The sequence below is a fragment of the Mytilus galloprovincialis genome, chromosome 10, assembly GCF_965363235.1.
Source record: "Mytilus galloprovincialis chromosome 10, xbMytGall1.hap1.1, whole genome shotgun sequence".
Lineage (NCBI taxonomy): Eukaryota > Metazoa > Mollusca > Bivalvia > Mytilida > Mytilidae > Mytilus > Mytilus galloprovincialis.
In genome coordinates this window covers 5,942,193-5,963,622 of record NC_134847.1, presented here as the reverse complement: position 1 = coordinate 5,963,622, position 21,430 = coordinate 5,942,193, and the positions used below count along the sequence as shown (strand labels likewise).

The window sequence follows — 21,430 nt, the reverse complement described above, 5'->3', positions numbered from 1 at the left end:
GAGAGGAACCTGGCAAGAGCTCACAAATGTTTTCGGACAAAGTACTGTAAATTCAGAAATTATTGCAATGTTTTTATTATTGCAGGAAATATGACAAGGGTATAATCGCAATAATTTAAACTCCCATTCTGAATCTTTTTATATGAATTAGCAGGATTTTTCTCAATATTGCAAAAATTAAAATCGCATTAAGTCTTAAATGACAAAATCCCAATAATAAATGCTCGCAATAATTTCTGAATTTACAATAAATAAAAGTAGAATTTTCAGATATAACATCTCTGTGTCCTTGCAAGTAAAAGGAATCTCTCAGATTTGATGTTAGCATGTTTATCTTACCATCTGTGAATGCTGTATAGGGCATCAAAGAGAGAGGTAGTCGTTCTGGGAGTTCTATCTCATGTCTTCGTAACACGACCAGATGCATAGCTATACAGAACTCTTCTAATGACAGAGCACCATCTTTATTGATGTCAGATAAATTCCTGTAATTATAAAATATATAAATGTTATAGCAAATTGAGCATACCCTACATGCAATCTGGTTATGAATAACTTACTTTATAAAACACAAATTACACTAAAATGAAGACCACAGGCATACTAATACCTGATACTCTACAATTTCTGACTGAAATTGAAAGTACATTAAATAGGGTTATTTTCATTTCAGGTTTCGTTTATGCTGTAGGCCTTAGGCTCTGTGTAGAAGACCGTACTTTGACCTATAATGGTTTACTTTTATTAATTGTGACTTGCACAGAGAGTTGTCTCATTGGCACTAATACCACATCTTCTTAGAATCTATATTTAAACCTTGGTTGTCTTTATTATTCCTCTTCCAAGCCTTGTTCAATACATTTAAATGACCAATGAAATATTTTAGGTTTATTTGGCAATTAAATCATGATTAGTAAATCTTTTTTAATGTTTTCTTCTTTCTTGTTGATCTATGTACGCCTCATGGTGTACTGGGGTCATACCGTTCGGACGAAACCCCCCCCCCCCCCCTTTTGAAATCAAATAAGCACTGTTAAAGTCAACGTTTTGTTCAAATTGTGACTGTTAAAGTCGAGTTCATGAGTCCAACGAACCCCCCCTTGGAAATTCCTAGCTACGGGCCTGGGGGTACTTCAGGGTGTTATCCATATCTACGGATATGAACGTAGATAACTTATATTGAGATGTTTGTTACGGATATGAACGTAGATAACTTATATTGAGATTTTTGTTGTTGAAATGCATGTCCAGATAAAATCAATTCATTTTTGCTTGAGAAAAAAAGATCACATAAACATGTTAATGAATCTGTTTTGGTCAAGTGACTGAATGACGGAGATGAATAGACTGGTTCCTGGTATATCATATACATATAGAATTTGTCTATAGATCCTATCAAGTAACCAGTTCGTAAACAGATTACGCACATTTTCTCTACTGCACAGGCTCATTGAAAACTTAATAATTTCAAAAGGTTTTCACAGTTTTCAAGTTTTATAACTTCTACGAAAAAATATGATTAAATTTCAAACTTATATGGTGAAGATCAGCAAAGGGGTTCAAAAATGATTGATGATATTCTACTTGTAAATATTTGTAGAAACAGAACAGCTTACCAGATCTGTGATAATTCTCTGACCGGTAATTTGGACTTCTCAAAAAATTCTTTAGCTACTCCACCTAAAAATTTTACATGTTAATAATTATGCATAATAATTATGAACAGATTTTTAGACTTTACAAATAATTCCTGTATGCTATCCACCTGAAATATAAACAATGTACATCAACAGTTAATAACTGGCCTTGCGGTCATAAAACTTCTGAGTCAGTTTTTTGTACTCATACTCGAAAATCAACAAATCAAAATGCTGGATTTCATGTTTGGAGCATGATTTTTGTGCTCCAAGCACTGAGCAGTTTTATGACTTCAACCCCTGATTTAACATTGTCCATGCTACTAATAACACTTCTGTATCACCTATTTAAATTCATACTGGTTTACACTTCTCTTTCTTTTTTTCAGGGGGGGGGGGGAGTCTTCTGTCATGTCTGTGTAATACTTTTTAAACTGTTGTTTCCTGTTCCTAGGTTAAAAGCAATGTTTTTGTTTTGTTACTTTTTCAAAATATGATTTTAACTGTCCCTTTGACAAATTTTCAGGGAGTTACTGTTTCTAACCTGTAGAGGTTTATGTGGAATATTGTGTCACTGTTTTGTCTACACTTTTCAATGTACCATATATTAATTCTGCATCTTGTTCACAAATATTCTGATCTTTGAATTGAAGTTACAATTTCTAGTTCTCTATCTGCATAAAATATCTAATATATCTGAGTTGTCTCCCATGGAGGATATAAGAACTCCTGATAAACCTAATTCATCCCATTTATAGAAACCACTTTTTGGGGCTTTTTCTTTAATACTAATACTAGAACTACATATTTATCCAATATTTGCCACTTGACATATATCAAACAAAACCCAATCAATCAATTGTAATGTCTGCTTGACTACAACCCCCCACCCCCTTTCCACATCCATTTAAAGGTCTGGAATTCTTACCTATTATAACCCCATTTTAGTCTGGTTGCATGCTCTGGAATTCTTACCTATTATAACCCCTTGTAAGTCTGGTTGCATGCTTTGGAATTGTTTGATGTAATATTCTTTTTGTTCGTCACTGATGGCCCAAACGTCATCCACACTCTCTGGGTCTGAACTAATGGATGATGAATCAAAACCAGGGGGCTCTAAACTATATTTCTTTGGACCAGTTCCTAATAAACCTAAAATAATAGAAAATAATGTTAATGATGATGTCTGAGGACTTATTTTTCACTCTAAAATCTTATGCTCTGACCCATTTGTTATCATTTGACCATGAATACAGGTAAATTAAAAGTACTGAAGGGTCATGATTTATTCTATCATATGTTGTAAAATGAAAAATAGTTGAAAGGATTCTTTTTTGCTAATTACAAAAATAAGATAAAATTATGAAAATATCCTTTATTATTACATTATATTGATTTCCCAGTTTTACTTCACTCTCTGAAATCATACAACAATAGGCGTTGTCAAGACGTCCATAATGGCGGATCAAAACAAATTGTGAATGCGTAGAAAAAAGATATAGATCTTTACATGTTTTACATTATTTAAAAAAAAAAGAAGCCATTTGCCAATGTAATAAAAGAATAACTAATTAAAGAATTCAAATATCAAAAAATATTCAACTCGTGACCGAACAACACTGATAATTAACTCATGTGCTACGCGCATTCGTGAATTTATGTATTGTTTGTTCATTTGGTGAATATTTTTCTCTATTTGGATTCTTCGATTAGTTATTGTTAGTGTAAATTTTACTTTTAAGAAAATAAGAAACAGGGACAAGAAAAATTCAAAATAAAACCTGAAAAAGTTCGACTTTCTTCTCTTCATTGGCATTCACTTAAAAAATCTGATTAAAAATTAATAAAAGGTAGCCTGTTTCATGCTGAAAATGATTTTATTTTTACCTTTGAACGTTTACCTTTTAAACTAATTTGGTTATCCTGACCTTAGCTTGACCCTTTATAACAAAATTAAAAAGTATTACTATATATATATCTAAGTTTGAACAATATTTCAGGTCATATTAACACATATTCTTACCATGACTTTCCTCATCTTCAAAGGATGCCCAGCCGACATCATGTGTTGAATTTATTGAATTAAAACTTCCATGATGGGGAGCTGTTCCTTGTGTTGGCTTCTGTGGATTAACCTGATTAGTGATGGAAACGGTTGGAATGCTTGGCTGATGAGCAGGGGGTGGGGATGATGGAGGGGGAGGGGATGTTTTTTGAGTTGGTGATCTGGGATTTAACGGAGATTCTTCTCTAGTAAGTGTCTGAAAAAGAAAATCAATACATAATTGTTTGAATTAATAGCTACAAAAGCCTACAACTAGTTTTTTGATTTAAAAAAATATCATGTATATAAGTGTACATCTCACACAAAAATTGGATACACAGTCACACACCTACATTCAGAGTAATTTAGAGTTTGACATATTTAACCAACACCTGTCAATTGTTGCTCTGGTTGTGTTTTTGTATGATTGGTTTTGCATTTTAAATCTCATTATCACAAAAATCAATTGTTTATTTGCATAAACAAATGCACACAAAAATTTCTGAAATGACAGTTTAAATCCACTTCAATAAATTTTAAAATTTAACATTAAAAAAGATATATTTTTTTTAACAATAGTATTGCCATAACCAGAGGTAAATCATTTGCTAGTTTATCCTGATTTTACTGCAGGAAAACAAAACCAAACTTAATCTGTTAACTGATATTTTACCTGAGTTACTGATTGTTGTGTCTGTTGCTGAGCAGGTAATGGCCCAGTTGGCCCAGGCGGTCCAGCAGGTCCAGGGTCCCTATCAACTAATGCCCTTTGTTGACCAGAATCTCTTCGAGTATGTGTTTTCCGTGTAACTGGAGGGGGTGGGAGTTGACCAGCAGGAGGGTGTTGCTGTAAAGGAATCGCCTGACCAGATCTAAATACAAGAAAAAATAAACATGATAGATGTATTTTATTCAATATTTTGTATGATAAAATAATTTTTCTTAATACTGTTAAAGTGCTTTATTTTGATGTTAAAGGAGAACAAAAATGTTCATAATTGTTTGAGAGGAAAAATATGAAAGAAAACCATTTATTTCCTTACAAAAGGGTTGAGCTACCACACACATTTAACATAGACATATGTTCCAAGTCAGGAGCCTGTAATTCAGTTGTAGTCTTTTGTTGCTGTATATCATATTTTGTCTTGTTCAAGTTGCTTAGTCATAAATCAAGCTATTGGTTTTTTTTCTTCTTCATATATATTGAATGTTTTCAGCTTTTCATATCAGTGCCTATTAGAGCTGACAATAAGTTATAGATTTTGCTCATTGATGAAGGCTGTAGAAAGTTTATGATTGTTCACAGGTTAGTATACATTGATGCTTAATGAGAACAGGTTGTCTGTTTATAATTATATAGTCATAGTCAGACACCTTGTGGCAATTTGATCTATATCAGTGGCGGATCCAGAAACTTTCATGGGGTTGGGGGGTGGGGGTTGGGGGACTGAGTGCCTAAGAGGGGGGACCCCTCCAGTCATTCCCTATATAATCAACAATTTTTTTTCCCTCATAAGGGGGGCCCATGCCCACTGAAAAACCCTCTAAATCCGCCACTGTATATCAGTGGTTGGACTAATGGGACCATATCTATTTGTGGAGGTCACTTTAAGTTTATTGCCTCTTCAGTCGCTTAAACAAAATACAAAGTGATCATTACTTAATGATATGTGAAAAGTTAGTCAGAAATTAGTTGAAGAACATTGATTTATCCAAGGACACTCCAACCAATAACCAATAAACACCATGAACCCTTACCATCAAGTTTCGACAAAATCCAATAAACATGATAAAGAAACAAAATTATGACAATATGTACTGAAATCATTTTAAAAATAATTTTAAGATATAAATCATTAAATTTGTTAAATAAGCAGCGTTTGTGTTTTAATTGAATAGTTTAAACCATTGAAATTGAGAAATTGTTTCAATAAATCATTTTGTTATTACACACTAATCAATTTACTTTCTCTTAAAATACTGAGTTATTTCTGATTATCTATCAGATTGTTCACTCAATTAAACTGACATACCTTTCTATAGGGACTCCATCTGTTTGGGAATTATACGAGGCTCCAATATTTTCTACAAAAAAATAAAGTTTTTACATTAGTTTGAAAATAATTACATTTAATAGGTAAATTTTTCATAAGGATCTCATAATTTTAAAGTTCTCATCTTCAACCTGATACCAGAGTACCAGACTTATGAAAGAACTGACATTTGCTTGGAACACAAAATCTTACATAGCTTAAGAAATTGAAATATAAAGCAACATGTAAAATCAGAGACCAAAGGATTTCCACTGGAATATAGAAATACAAATGTACGTGAATTACACCTTTCCAACCTTTTGCTTTTGTGGGACATACAGATACCTGTACACAATAACATCCATTCAGAATGTTGATGTTAACTCCCAAGCAAGCACTGTGTAGGGGAGTGCAAAGATCTCTAGCACTTAAAAAAACTTGGAACCATTCTCTAATGGGTCCATAGATGACCTGATGTAACACAACTATTTTGTATCTAATAACCACTACACCCAAATTTACTGGTCACTCACTGACTGTGGTAGAAAAACTTCTGTTCAAATACCAATTGATCTTGGTATCCTTTCAAAACCTAACCATTGCCAATTTGGACCTCTTATTGTAAATTTATTTCTTCTTCTGAATATGCGTGAAATAATTGCCACTAGACATTCACTAATTAGCAATCAACAATCCATCATTCTTGTAATGTCCTGCCCCATCATTTGGTGAATTCATTTATTTTAGTAAGAACCAATTTTCATTGATTGTGGCAAACTTGCCTTTTCTTGGATATTTAATTTTGGGGATTTGCTAAAGTCTTCATACATTCTAATAGGAAATTTGTAATCAACTGTCCTTAGTAACCAGGAAATCAAGGAAAATTGAGGAACAAGTGGTGGATCCAGAAATGTGGGGGGCCACTGACTGCCTAAAAAGGGGCCGCTAAGGTCATGCTTCAGTGATTCCCTATATAATCAACCAAATTTATCCCAGAAAAGGCTCCCCCTAAATCTGCCTCTGAGGAATAATAATGAATCCACAATTCATCTTATGAATTATTTGTACTATTACAAATTGTAATTATCTTAATCAGACATGCACAAGGATTTATCAATTTTGATTCATGCAATTAAATTTATTTCAGAAAATCATCGGAGAAAAAGCTAACAAAACTATCTATTCCATTAATCATAATAATTGATTTAAATGTTGAAACAGCCTTCTTTCAAATTTAATGTAATGCTAACTTGACCTCTGTTATATAATCTACGAGCCAGGCCTACTACCAAACAAAAATCTATATTTCTCTGGAATCTACATATAATTATAATCATATTTTTCACTAAATGTAACGCTATTGCAATTGACAATCATAAGTTAATAGCATTTTGTTCACTTCAAGGCTGACTAAATATTGGATGTACGTAACAATATATTGTCTTTCTGATTAGTTTCAATACAGCATAGACATCCTTATAGCTATTTTCTTGCAAATAGTAGTCACCTGTTTTTTTTTTAGAAGAAATACACAGAATAAAGACTAGAAAAACACTTAATTCCATTGTGATAATTTTAAAATAATTGATAATGTTATAAATTAGTAGTAATAGCATCCAATAAAAAAAAAACTTTTTTCACATATATTAATCATCTTTAATTGTGCATGTGTAAGCTTCATAAAGCTAACCAGGGAAAATGCACTCAGCACTGTCAAAACCTCAGTCATTTTTTTTAAAGGGGGAAATTATTAACTGTACCTTGCTCTGGTAACCTTGTAAACTTTGGTAATGGCATGTCTTTTCCTGAAATTAAATGAGAGAAAATAATGAAAATTTAAATTATGGTTTTACACTAGTCATTTTTGGGGTCCTTTACAGCTTGCTGTTTGGTGTGAGCCATTGCTCCATGTTGACGACGGTACTTTGACCTGTAATTGAATTTACTTTTTACACATTGTGACTTGGATGAAGCAGTTGAATCATTGGCACTCATATCACATCTTCTTATTTCTAATAATTATCACAGATTAAGTGGAAAATCAACTTGTTTTTTTTATGGTTATAAGCATTGTGAATAAGTTTCATTACATTTGTTTGAAGTAAGCTAATTTCTAGAGAATGAAAACTAATTTTGGGACATGCATACAAGGCTATCACTTTTTTAAATGCACCCCTGCCGCTGCAGGGGCATAATATAATCTTTGGGATCACCAATGAACCATGAATAAGAGGTCAAAAACAAAAGATAAATGTATGTGGTAGAAAAATAGATAAAAACTCTTCAGCATAAAGAGTCAAGAAACTATAACAAGAAAAAACAATAATTATACCTCATGTTTTAAGTGTGTAAATTTTTTCTCGACCATACAACTGAACAATGTAGATATTTTAACAGTCTAGTCGCTACAATATTTTAAAGCCGCCAGCTATTGACTTTCATCAAGAGAAATATTTAGTCTATAATGTGACATTACAATAGCCAAAGGATGGGTTGGTGTTTAAATGTATAAAAATGTTTAATTAATAATGGTATACAGTGAAGATCAGTAAACTCTCAGCCATTTCAATTAAACAGGGTTAAAAATTTGTTGGTATGAGAACTAAGATTTGTAAATTTTTGACTTGATCATGAATTAACCAAATCAGTTAGAAAAAAAAATGAAAAAGGGTATTTACAGTAATCCATTTTAGGCCCCTTACATTGTTAGGCTAAACATTGGGTTCTTGAGATGAAAGTAAAATAATATAGACTATAAGACCTCTTATGAGTGGTGTACATGGAAAAGTTAACATGGGAATGAGAAGGCGGGAAGCAGGGAGGGAAATGAGTGTCAAAGGGAGTTAAAATATTGACATTCCAGGAAACATATAATTTCTGAAAATCCTTGTTCTTAGTAACATCTAACTAGCAATAAGGGGTATGGTCCAACGAACAGTGTAATATTTTATAAAAGGGGCCTATAGTCCAACATACAGGGGTTATTTCTAATTTTAAAAATCTTTATAAAATTTACATATCTTGTACATGTATGTGTTTAAAATTTAGCCATCCCCATTTTGAATTCAAACATTTATAAAACTTCTTAAATTCCCGTCTCATAATCCACCAATATGTAGTTGCTATTTTCCATGATCTACACCACACAAAATAATTCAATGATCTATCCATTGATCTACACCAATCATATGTAAAAATATGTAAATATCTCTTCATATGATAAAATGTCAAACATCTCACACACAAATTGATTATGAAAACTATTTGACCACAGAAAGATTTGGTTCATACATTGATTTTTAGCTGCTGATACTAAAGTGTTGATCTCAATGATCAAGATGATATCCGTTATTGAGATAGAGACAATCTTAAATAAACAAGGCAATTAAACAAGATAGATCTTATAGTTCTTTTGTTTCTACAAGTACTGGTAAATGGATTGCTTTAATAATGATGTACATGTTTGATTCTTTTTAGCAGTTCTAATCTTAATAGCTATAAATAATATATATTCATGGATATATATCAACAATGGGTATAGAAGGCATGGCACCCTTTGATTGGAATGCATATATTTTTTTGCATAAAATTGTCAAAATTCTTTTCACTTTTTCGGAATTATGACCCCCCCCCCCCCCATCTTTCTCTCTCTCTTAAAAATCCTAGATTTTCCCATTCTATACAGCCTATCTAACATGACGATGGTGTTTACAGTAATTGTAAAACTGGATTGTTTTCCAGATAAAACCACTTAAAACCAATTAAAAGGTCGTCTGTCCTAAAAAATATTGTTTGTGTTTATTTATCCATCTATTTACTCATCACTACTTATTAGGGCTATACATAGATATAAGAAGATGTGGTATGAATGCCAATGAGACAACTCTCAACCCACGCCACAATACAATTACCCAATGTTTTCCATTCTTCCTTCATAATTAATTATACAGCTGATATTTTCTCATCTGAGTTCAGATTAAATAATTTACGATGTAAGATTGCTTGATCAGTTTCTACCTTAAAGGCCATCACATTATTCTTTTAATCATGTTGACAATAAACATGTGATGTACAGTACAGGGGAAGATGTCAAACTTATAAAGTGATAATCTTATTTACAGAAAAAATGTATGGAGCAAGTATCATTTTATAGTGGCTAATATCACAAGTTTCAGGATTTTTTTCCTGTAATTTTTTGTTGCATTTCGAAATCAATAAGAATTAAGAATATCTTTTGGCTAAATGATAATTTTATATACTGTATATATCATGTACATTGTATTTCCATTGTTTACATCATAGCCACTTAAGGTGGCTCGGGCGTATTCGAAGTTTCTATCAGAACTTCAGAAGTGCCGTATTTTTGGTTATTTTATTCTTTAAAGAAAATGAATCAAATTGGTCGAAAAAAAATAGGGGGTCAAGGACCATTTAAGCTCAAAATTTTACTTTTTAACAGGTATGTAAAAGGGACCATTTTTCAATGAAATGATAGGGGAAATGGAGGTGTTGACATATTTTTTTTCGGAATATCAAAAAAACGTTCTATGACAACTGTTCCAAATCTGTAATATGAAAAGCTGGAATACAGCTTCAAAGAATGAGCCAATAAAAAACATAGGTCACCGATAAGGAAAAAAAATAATTTTGCCTTACAACCCAAATTTTGGCGGGAAAATAGTAAAAAATGGGTGAAATGTCATTTTGACCCTTTAAAAAATACCGATAATAACGAAAATATTCTATTAGTCACATAACTACAATGATTTAATATTTCTAATCAATCAAAGTATTAAAAAATATTCCGACAAATATTTTTGTAATTCATGCATGAAATTATGCGCAGTCGAATAGTCCCGAGCCACCTTAACAGGAACTTTTCTGACAGTGTTGTGCCCAGCACATATCCCAAAACAGCATGCCAACTTGTAACAAATTAATAATCTTTGAGGAGCCGGGTCTCCAAATCATTTAGTAAAAAAAATTAATAAAGTCCCAAAGGGACAATCAAACACATAACTAAAGTAAAAGATGATAAATAGGAAACATGGTTCTTCACTTTAACAGTTGTTCCTCATTTCACTCGAAATAATACAATCCCTTCCTTAAAATAAAGGTTTGTACATAATACATAAGGGAGTTAACTCTTCAAAAACACCTAAACCTCTAAATCACATACTATTTGTAAAGAGTCAAAGTGTTGCCTGGATACCCCTAAAACCATGATCTAAACAATAAACATACCCTACAGCAAAAAATTTGACATTGACAATTCCATTTATTTATATTATAATTGGAATGGTTTAGTTCTTCTTGTAAAGAAAATCTAATAATTAGGTCTTTCCACTTTTCCATGGAAAGACCTATTGGTTTTCTTGATTATTATTTTTTTTCTTCCGCCTAATTTTCTTTCCTTCGCTAACTTTTTGTTTCACAAGATGTCACTTAGATATTTTGTATATGATATCGAAGAGTTAATACGCTTTTGAAACTGACACCGCGTAACAAAAATCTTTTCCATGTAAGAGTTATCTCCCCAACACTGTTTTTCTTGTTATCACTTATATGTCGCAACCGTATAAGAAACCGACAAATTTATTTACCAAATTGCTCGTTATATCCTCAGGATGAAATGAATAATTTTAGTCGAAGCTATCCGGAGACTCCATATGAGAGTTATCCCCCCTTTTGTATATGATATAACTGATTTGCATTTCTAACTGGTAAACGATAAGTGACATAGGTCTAGGGTCTTTTGATTTGAGGTCCTTGGTTCAAAAAAATGAAAAGGAGGTCAAGGTCAAAGGTCAAGGTCATGTTCAAAATTTTGACTTTGGCTTGTTATCGCTCTCATTTTCAGAAATCTTATAAGATATCGACAAAATATTTTCACACAATTGTTAGTCGCAACATGTAGTTACACATAAATTTTAGTCAAAAGGGTACGTAAACATTTGATGTTAGTTTTTCACCCTTTTAAATCTAATATCAGTCGTATGGTAATATAACTCAATATAAAGTTGATTTGAGGTCCTTGGTTTATGACCTTGAAATTGAGCTCAAGGTCATATGTTAATTTAACATTCAAGATTTTGACCTTTGCTTTTATCTCATATGTATTCATGTTAAAGCTATTAGACTTTTTGCATTAGGTTGCAAGCATATGATGTTGAAAAAGCTAACCGGAAGTGACCTTTTGCAAACCGGAAGTAGCTAATTTTTGTAATAAATTATTGTAAAAGTATGTAAAACCATATATTTTTGGAATCAGCGTCAAGTAATCTATAGGACAGTACCGGAAGTAACATATTTTGAACCGGAAGTAGAAAATTATCTCCCTTATTTATATCTTTTTGTATATAAACCTTATATTTTTGGAATCAGCGTACAATAAGTTGTCATTTGACGCTGAAATTGACATTTAAAATCAAATTTTAATATTTTCATATAAAAAAAATCATTACTGGTGGAAAGACCATCAATGGTTCTCTGAACAATTGGTTTTTAATTCTATAATTTTTACTTCTTGTCATATACATAATATATATATCTTTTCCTGAATGGCAGTTACAACCATGCTGATGGAAAGGGGCCTATTTAGAAGATCATGCAGCATAAATACACAATATGTTAGTTTGGAAGGAGGATACTGAATCTTCATTGTGAAATAACCATAGCCACAAAAGATTGTACCAAGTGACTGTATACCATGAAATGTCTATTACCCAGTATAACATATTGTTGTTAAACATAGACTAGACCCAATTTCCAATAATTCTTGATGTATGGATGCTTAATGGCCCGTGGCAAGTATTACATAATGACTAACATTTAGGATGATAACTTGTGAATCAGAAATGAATTTAATTCAGTGGCTGTCGTTTGTTTATGTGTTACATATTTGTTTTTCCTTCAATTTTTGTACATAAATTAGGTCGTTAGTTTTCTAGTTTGAATTGTTTTTAAATTTACATTGTCATTTCCGGGCCTTTTATAGCTTGACTATGCGGTATGGGCTTTGCTCATTGTTGAAGACTGTACAGTGACCTATAGAAGTTAATTTCTGTGTTATTTTGGTCTCTTGTGGAGAGTTGTCTCATTGACAATTGTACCACATCTTTTTTTATATTACACTACTTACTTTTATCAAAATTTAGATATTAGCTAACAAGGAAACTGCAACAGAAACTTTGCAAGACATGTAAATCTTTCTAAATATAATATTCAGCATGTATTCAGAACCCAAACCTACCTATCTGAGCTTTCAAATCTGTGTGCCTTATGATGAAGCAGTAAATACTCATCCTAAAGTTTATAGTTTGACCTATTATAAATCCATTGACCTCAAACACTATGTTCAATCTAGGTCAAGCATGCACATGATTTTGCTACATCAGGCGCAGATCCAGAGGGGGGGGGGGTGGTTCCGGGGGTTGGAACCCCCCTTTTTTTTGGACGATCAATGCATTTGGGGACATGTAATTGGAACCCCCTCCTTTGTCCTGGGTTAGGAACCCCCCCTTTTTAAAATGGCTGGATCCGCTCCTGTACCTGCAATACCACCATTGAAGGGAGTATTAAATTCTGTGACCTTTATAATTGCTTTATTAACTAAATGAACTCACCAGAGTTTAAGCTATCCAATTTCAAAGGCATTCCCTGTTGTGCAGCTGCTATTAACTTCAAAGCAATATAAAACTGACTCCTTCCAAAATGTCCAAGTCTTTTGGCTCCACAGAGTTCTGATATCTGAAATGGTCAAACAAACATATCTGTATGTAGCATGCTCATAACTTTGTTAACTAGAATTACTGTTTGCCAATTCCCATACTTGACCCTGTATAAATTTAGAGATCAGTTTTTTAGTTGTCTCCCTTAAATGCCTTTTAAGGTGTCAAGACCACCAATTAAAAATCACTATCTGTCAACCAAATTTTGCAATTTTCACAGCTTTCTAAATATTTTACCTTCATAGAAACCAGGTATATCCTGAATTGTACATGTATCAGCTTTCTACATGCCAATTTTCCCTATACCTTTAAAGCCTTCTAACAAAATAACTGACCTTCGAACAGAGGTACTCCAAAAATTACCCCTGGTTTTCTGGAAATCTTAAATTAGTTTACTATGGAGCGCATTAATCCTCAATTTTTAATGCAAACTCATAGACAAGTAAATTTTGGCTCAAAATGGTCTAGATATATTTCTCTTTCACCAAAAGTTTCATTTCTGCAAATTTGTTGGTTAGTTCAAGTTAACAAGGACATCAAAAGCACTATTTGTTTCAGAGTAGGGCTACTTTTACATGCATTCTAAATTGGAGGGAGTAATTGGTGGTGTGACACCTTAAGAGGGACATTAATTTTTATTTACAATGGAGAGCTAGCAGAAAGAGCAAATTTACCTGTGAGTGATGTGAGTAACCTATAAGTTTTTCAAATCTTTTAATTACATTAATTTGTTGTTAAAGGGGCACTAGCTGTCAAATTCATGTTCACCAAATTGACTCAAATTCTCATATTTTATTTATCTATAACAATGTAAAGCATTTTCCAAACTATCAAAAGTATAAAATAAACAATTTACAGGCCATGGTCTCAATAAGATTTAGCTTCGTTTCGTGTGAATTTTAGCAATGACGCCATCTAATTAAATTTCGAGTTGACCTTCTATGACCATATACGCGATGTAAATATAAACATAAATATAAATAGATTAAGCAACTCGTGCAGTGAGTTAGATTTTGATAGGTCTACTAAATTTTGTATTATAGATTAAAAAAACCTGTCATTACTGTAGTATTAAAACTGTGTTACGGCCAGAAATCGCCTTTAAATTGTAGCCAACAAAAGACACAAATCAATAGTAAAATTTAACAATATTTAATATACAAAAGTTTACAAAAGGTATTACACAAATATTACTGTTAACTTAACTGTCAAAATATGAGTCCAATCTGTTATCTTTATCTGTATCCGGAAATCTTTCGGAATCCAATTTGAATATTACGTTCACTACTAATGTCACAATCCAGTATGATGTTGTTTGTAGAATAAAAGTGTCAATCCAAATGCTGTGAATACTAATGTCTATCAATGTCTATGTCCAAGTTTAATTATGAGAGTTTAACTTTAGTGTCTGTATATATAGTGTTGTCATGGAAAATTCTGGAACACTCTATAATGGAACATTGTGGAAAATCCTGGAAAGTTACAACGGAAGTTTCTGGAATAACGTAGAAGTTTAAATTACGCATCTTTTATAAGGATCATTCTAGAAAGTTCCAATCATTCTGTGATTGTTCCAGTGATTCCTAAACTGCACAGTTATAAGATTATTTGGTAAACAACTATCAGGCCGTACAACACAAATTAGGCCAACATAAATAAACATAATAATTACAATATCATAACACCTCCCCCCTTAAAAGAAGTTTTAGTGTAACAAAAACTTATCATGAATAATATGAACAAAAATACATAATATATACAAAGTGATTTAATAAGCTCTAGATAAAGTATCAGCTATTACATTATCTTTACCCTTAATATGTTTAATAATTACATCATATTCCTGTAACAATAAACTCCACCTAGTCAACCTCTGATTCTTGTTTCTCATTTTATGCATGAAGGTGAGAGGATTATGATCAGTATAAACAAGAATAGGATATACAGTGGGATTCAAATATACATCAAAATGTTGAAGTGCTGACAACATTGCAAAACACTCTTTTTCAATAGTTGAATAATTTTTCTGATGTTTATCTAATTTCTTAGAAAAATATGATATAGGTTTTTCAACATTATCATCTGTCTCTTGATATAAAACAGCTCCTATTCCTACATCGCTTGCATCAACGGCAAGTTTAAATTGTTTTTCAAAGTCTGGAGTAATCAGAACTGGACTATTAATTAAAAGTGATTTGCTATTTTCAAAAGCTTTTTGACAATTTTCACTCCAGATAAATTTAGAATCTTTTCGTAAAAGATGAGTCAATGGTTGAACAACAGTAGCAAAATTTGAACAGAATTTCCTGTAAAATCCTATCATGCCTAAATATCTCATAAGTTGTTTTCTATTTGTAGGAGGTGGAAATTTGGAAATAGCTTCCACTTTAGCCATAATAGGTTTTACTTGACCTTGGCCAACTGTATGCCCTAAATAATCAACAGTGGCCTGACAAAATTCACTTTTACCAAGATTAACAGTCAAATTTGAATGTGACAATCTATCAAAAGTATCATACAAATGTGTTAAATGTTGTTCCCAGCTATCACTACATACAATAAGATCATCAATATAAGCATAACAACAGTCTAAATCTTTTATAACATTATTGATCATTCTTTGAAATGTAGCTGGTGCACTTTTCATGCCAAATGGCATTACAGTATATTGAAATAAGCCATCTGGTGTAACAAAAGCTGATATTTCACGAGCTCTCTGTGTCAATGGAACTTGCCAATAACCTTTCAACAAATCAAATTTGCTCACAAATTTTGCTTGACCAATGTTGTCAATACAATCGTCTATCCTTGGAATCGGATAGGAATCAGATTTTGAGACTGAATTTACTTTTCTGAAATCAGTCACGAAACGAAAGGTTTTATCTGGTTTTGGCACAAGGAGACAAGGAGAGCTCCATTCACTGTTACTCGGCTCAATAATATCATTGTCAAGCATATATTTAATTTCTTTTCTCATAACTTCAAGTTTGAGTGGATTGAGCCTGTAAGGATGTTGCTTAATTGGAGAAGCATCTCCTACATCAACATCATGACAAACAGCAGTGGTTTTGTTTGGCACATCTGGAAAAAGATTTGTAAAAGAAAATACCAAAGTTTTTATTTCTTCTCTACGATCAAAAGACAAATGTGCAAGTTTTGAGTCTAAATTTGACAAAATTTCTGAATTTTTCAATCTAACTGTCTCTTCCATAGTTTTAGAACTCAAAGGTGATTCAATTACATCTGGTTTGTCATGATTGTTCTCAAATTTAACCATGCCTAAAGTGGCAACTGGTTTACTCTCACATTCATTAATACGCTCAAAATATGGTTTTAACATATTAATATGACACACTCTGTTTTGTTTACGCCGACCTGGAGTTTTTACAATATAATTCAAATCATTGATTTTACTCTCTTTTGTATAAGGACCACAATATTTAGCCTGTAAAGGATGTCCAGGGACTGGCAAAAATACAAGTACCCTATCACCAGGCTCAAAAACTCTGTCCCTGGCATCTTTATCATACCATATTTTCATCTTGTTCTGTACATTTTTTAAGTTTTTCTGAGCAATTTGACAAGCAGTATACAATTTTTCTTTAAATCTAGATACATAGTCTAAAAGATTCAAGTCAGTATGTTCAGTTAGCCATTTTTCCTTAATCAATTTTAACGGTCCCCTTACAGTATGGCCAAATACCAATTCAAAGGGACTAAATCCAAGGGATTCTTGAACAGCCTCTCGAACTGCAAAAAGTAGAAAGTGAACTCCATCATCCCAGTCTCTGTCAAATTGAAGACAAAAAGTTCTAATCATGTTCTTCAATGTTTGATGAAAACGTTCTAAGGCACCTTGAGATTCTGGATGGTACGCACTTGATCTATACTGAGCAATCCCTAACTGGTACACGACTTGCTGAAATAGACCTGACATGAAATTTGATCCCTGGTCGGACTGTATAGACTTAGGAAGTCCTACTAACGTGAAAAATTTGATAAGAGCTTTGACAATAGTAGGTGTCTTGATATTTCTTAGCGGAATAGCCTCAGGAAAGCGTGTGGATGTACACATGATTGTCAATAAATACGCATTTCCAGTTTTGGTCTTTGATAAAGGTCCAACGCAGTCAATTAGAACTCTGCTGAAGGGTTCGTCAAAGGCTGGAATAGGCAGAAGTGGTGCTGGTGGTATTTTCTGGTTAGGTTTACCAACAACCTGGCATATATGACATGATTTGCAGTATTCTGCAACATCATTTCTAAGTTTAGGCCAGTAAAAATGCTGCAAGATCTTAAGGCAAGTCTTCCTTATACCTAAGTGTCCAGCCAAGGGGGTGTCATGGGCAAGACCAATAATTTCTTGTCTATAAACTTTAGGCACCACCACTTGGTATAGCACTCTCCATTCCTCCTCTGGGGTAGCATCAGGAGGCCTCCACTTCCTCATTAAAATACTGTCCTGATGGTAAAAGCATTCGGCCACTTTGTCTGCTTCCTCCTGTGGTTGAGCCCTCTGGCTGAGCTGAAGAACCTCAGGGTCTTTATGTTGTTCTTCGAGTAAATTATTTCGGTCTAATGAATGGCTGTTTACATCTGGCCATGGCATAATAACATTTTTGTTAACACTAGGTGGTTTTATAATAGCCTTTTCTGAGTTACCAGGATCTTCAATATCAGCTATAAAAGTGTCAGAAAGGTCCATGTAATCAAACTTGTCTTCTTGCAAATTCTCATTTTGTTGTTTTCTAGCCATCGCCCTAGTAACAACACAAGCTGGATACAATTCAGCATCATCTTCAGGTGATTTAACATCCACCACCGGTTCACTGGTAACAATTGGTTCAGCAACCACTTTGTTCCTAGCTAGATCATTTCCTAGCAATAAGGTAACACCCTCAACAGGGAGATTAGGACGAACACCTACAACAACTGGTCCAGTTATCAAATCTGACTTCAGATAAATACGATGGAGAGGAACATCTATACAACCTAACTCTACACCTTGTAACAAAACGGAGGCACCAACAGAAGTATTCTCGGACAAAGGCAACACACCTTCTAACAATAAAGTCTGAGAAGCTCCAGTGTCCCGTAAAATCTTAATAGGCTGAAGAGTGGTATCATCAACAATAGAAACAAACCCATCAGACATAAAGGGTTTGTATTCCTCCATGTAATCACAAAAACTGGACTTAAAAGCCTGACGCGCAGGGCATTCCAATGTACTGGTAATATAAGGTGTCGTACAAGCACTGGTCTTCGGCTTATTATCTCGTTCATTCTTCTTCTGGAGTCTAAAACAATCAGCCATCAGGTGACCAATCTTCTTACAATAAGCACAAGTCAGTGACTTCTTCTCAAAAGTATCAAATTTTGGACTAGACATATTATAACTGGACTGACTCTTATTCTGTGGAACAGGCTTACTATCAGTACGCTCAGTGCTTTGGTTTTTGTAATTTCCACTTGGAGTATTAACATTTTGACCCTTGAAACTTCTTTTATGTGAAAGGGTATAATTATCTGAAATTACAGCTGCATCATGTATTGTCCCAACAGTTTTGTCGTCTAAATGTGTTTTTAAGTCTAAATGAACACATTGTTTGAACTCTTCTAATAACATCAATTGTCTTAGGTTATCAAAATTGTTATCTGTTTTCTTTGAAGTAAGCCATTTATCAAATAGATCTTCTTTTTCCCGAGCAAATTCCACATAGGTTTGCGAATCAAACTTTTTATAAGATCTAAATTTCTGTCTATATGCTTCTGGTACTAGCTCATAAGCTTTCAAAACTTCCTGTTTCACCGTGTCATAATCAGAACTTTTTTCTGATGGAAGTGCGGAGTATATTTCAGCGGCCTTGCCCTCCAAAACACTTTGTAGCATTGTAGTCCAATATGGCTTTGGCCAATTCAAATTATGAGCAATTTTCTCAAACTGTGGAAAATATTTATCGACTGTTTTTTCACAAAATCTGGGAACCAAACGTATATTTTTTGCTGCATCAAAATATTCTGATTTTGACTGGACTATAGTGTTGCTTTCTTCTTTGACCATTTCAAGTTTTAGTTTCTCCATCTCTAGTCTTTCCCTCATTTCAAGTTCTGCCTGTTTTAACTTTAATTCATCTTGTTTTAATTTAAGTTCATCTTCTTTTAATTTAAGTTCATCTTCTTTTCTTATCTCAAGTTCTTTTAATTTGAGTTCATGTTCTAATTCAAGCTGTTTAAATTTAAAGGCGTCAATATTTTCGACCTTAAGTTCAAGAGCCTCTTCACCTAAAATTTCTGCGTCAACTAATTTGTCTATAACCAAATTTTTTATAATTTGTTTTCTCATAGATACTTTAAAATCTAATTTCAGATGTTTAGCAAGCAACACTAATTCCTCTTTCTTTAAATTATCAAACCCCTCCAGGTCAGGCGTTTTCAAAAATTTACCGGCATCAAATGCCATTTTGTAGAATTTTGTTGGCTAGTTATAATAAAAATTACTAAACAAATTTTGAATAATATAATTCAGTATCCCGGACGAGCCCCCAATTTCTGTTACGGCCAGAAATCGCCTTTAAATTGTAGCCAACAAAAGACACAAATCAATAGTAAAATTTAACAATATTTAATATACAAAAGTTTACAAAAGGTATTACACAAATATTACTGTTAACTTAACTGTCAAAATATGAGTCCAATCTGTTATCTTTATCTGTATCCGGAAATCTTTCGGAATCCAATTTGAATATTACGTTCACTACTAATGTCACAATCCAGTATGATGTTGTTTGTAGAATAAAAGTGTCAATCCAAATGCTGTGAATACTAATGTCTATCAATGTCTATGTCCAAGTTTAATTATGAGAGTTTAACTTTAGTGTCTGTATATATAGTGTTGTCATGGAAAATTCTGGAACACTCTATAATGGAACATTGTGGAAAATCCTGGAAAGTTACAACGGAAGTTTCTGGAATAACGTAGAAGTTTAAATTACGCATCTTTTATAAGGATCATTCTAGAAAGTTCCAATCATTCTGTGATTGTTCCAGTGATTCCTAAACTGCACAGTTATAAGATTATTTGGTAAACAACTATCAGGCCGTACAACACAAATTAGGCCAACATAAATAAACATAATAATTACAATATCATAACAACTGTATAATACTGTCATATGCTTATTGTAGTTAAGAAAACAGATCTTTACAGGGCAATTGTTGATATGTTTCAAAAGTAGATATCAATAAAGGTTGTCTGGTGCATTTCAAAGGTCCCTTGTATTAGCATCTGACGATGAACATATTTTTTTGTCAAAGGGCAATAACTCCAATTGTGCCTTTTAATCCTTTACACTTTTCATTTACAAATTGTTCATTTATTTGCTAATTCCAATTCAAAACTTCTTTGATTCATTGCCAGGATCTCATTATCATGATTATTCATACAGACATGCATGTAAATGAGGATATATATTAATGTAACTAACCTACAATAGTATGTCTATGTATATATTTTACCTATATCCATATCATTCTAAATTGTCACAGGTACAAATGTGCATTATGTAAATCTAAGTCATCTAAGTGATAAGACGTTTAAGATTATCTTCAGGTGAGTGTGAAGTTTGCTCATTGAGCTATATATATACTATATCTATGGTTTTTCCACCTCTTTATTTTTAGCAAAGATGAAATTTATCTATCCTTCTTGGTATCATTAATGTTGTTTAGTGAATTCATATTCATTTTCACCAAATCTCAGTCCCGCAGCTAAAATCAGACATTGTTATACATGTACATATAAAAAAATATCTAATAATTGAATTGGAGTTGGAATAAAAATTTGATGCGAACATGTACAATCAAAGTGCTGGATAGCACCTGTAGAAAGTTTGCAACGGTAGATTGTAATATTTTAAATAGATTGTAAATGTGTAGATTGCATGGTTAATTTTTTTTCCTACTTTTAAAAAAAAGAAAAAAAAACTT

The 21,430-nt window shown here is 32.8% G+C and overlaps 1 protein-coding gene across 11 annotated transcripts in view; it reads right to left on the bottom strand.

Annotated features, from left to right (window-relative positions):
* LOC143049721 (ralBP1-associated Eps domain-containing protein 1-like) overlaps positions 1-21,430 on the bottom strand; it is a 50,654-nt gene that overhangs the window by 22,578 nt on the left and 6,646 nt on the right. For all 11 annotated transcript variants that reach the window (XM_076223396.1, XM_076223402.1, XM_076223397.1 and 8 more), the window contains exons 2-9: positions 13,340-13,463; positions 7,475-7,519; positions 5,715-5,766; positions 4,355-4,553; positions 3,661-3,898; positions 2,613-2,789; positions 1,617-1,680; positions 340-485 (exon numbers count right to left, since the gene is read on the bottom strand). In XM_076223396.1, coding sequence (XP_076079511.1) covers positions 340-485; positions 1,617-1,680; positions 2,613-2,789; positions 3,661-3,898; positions 4,355-4,553; positions 5,715-5,766; positions 7,475-7,519; positions 13,340-13,463 — 1,045 coding nt within the window. The remainder of the gene's footprint in view (positions 1-339; positions 486-1,616; positions 1,681-2,612; positions 2,790-3,660; positions 3,899-4,354; positions 4,554-5,714; positions 5,767-7,474; positions 7,520-13,339; positions 13,464-21,430) is intronic.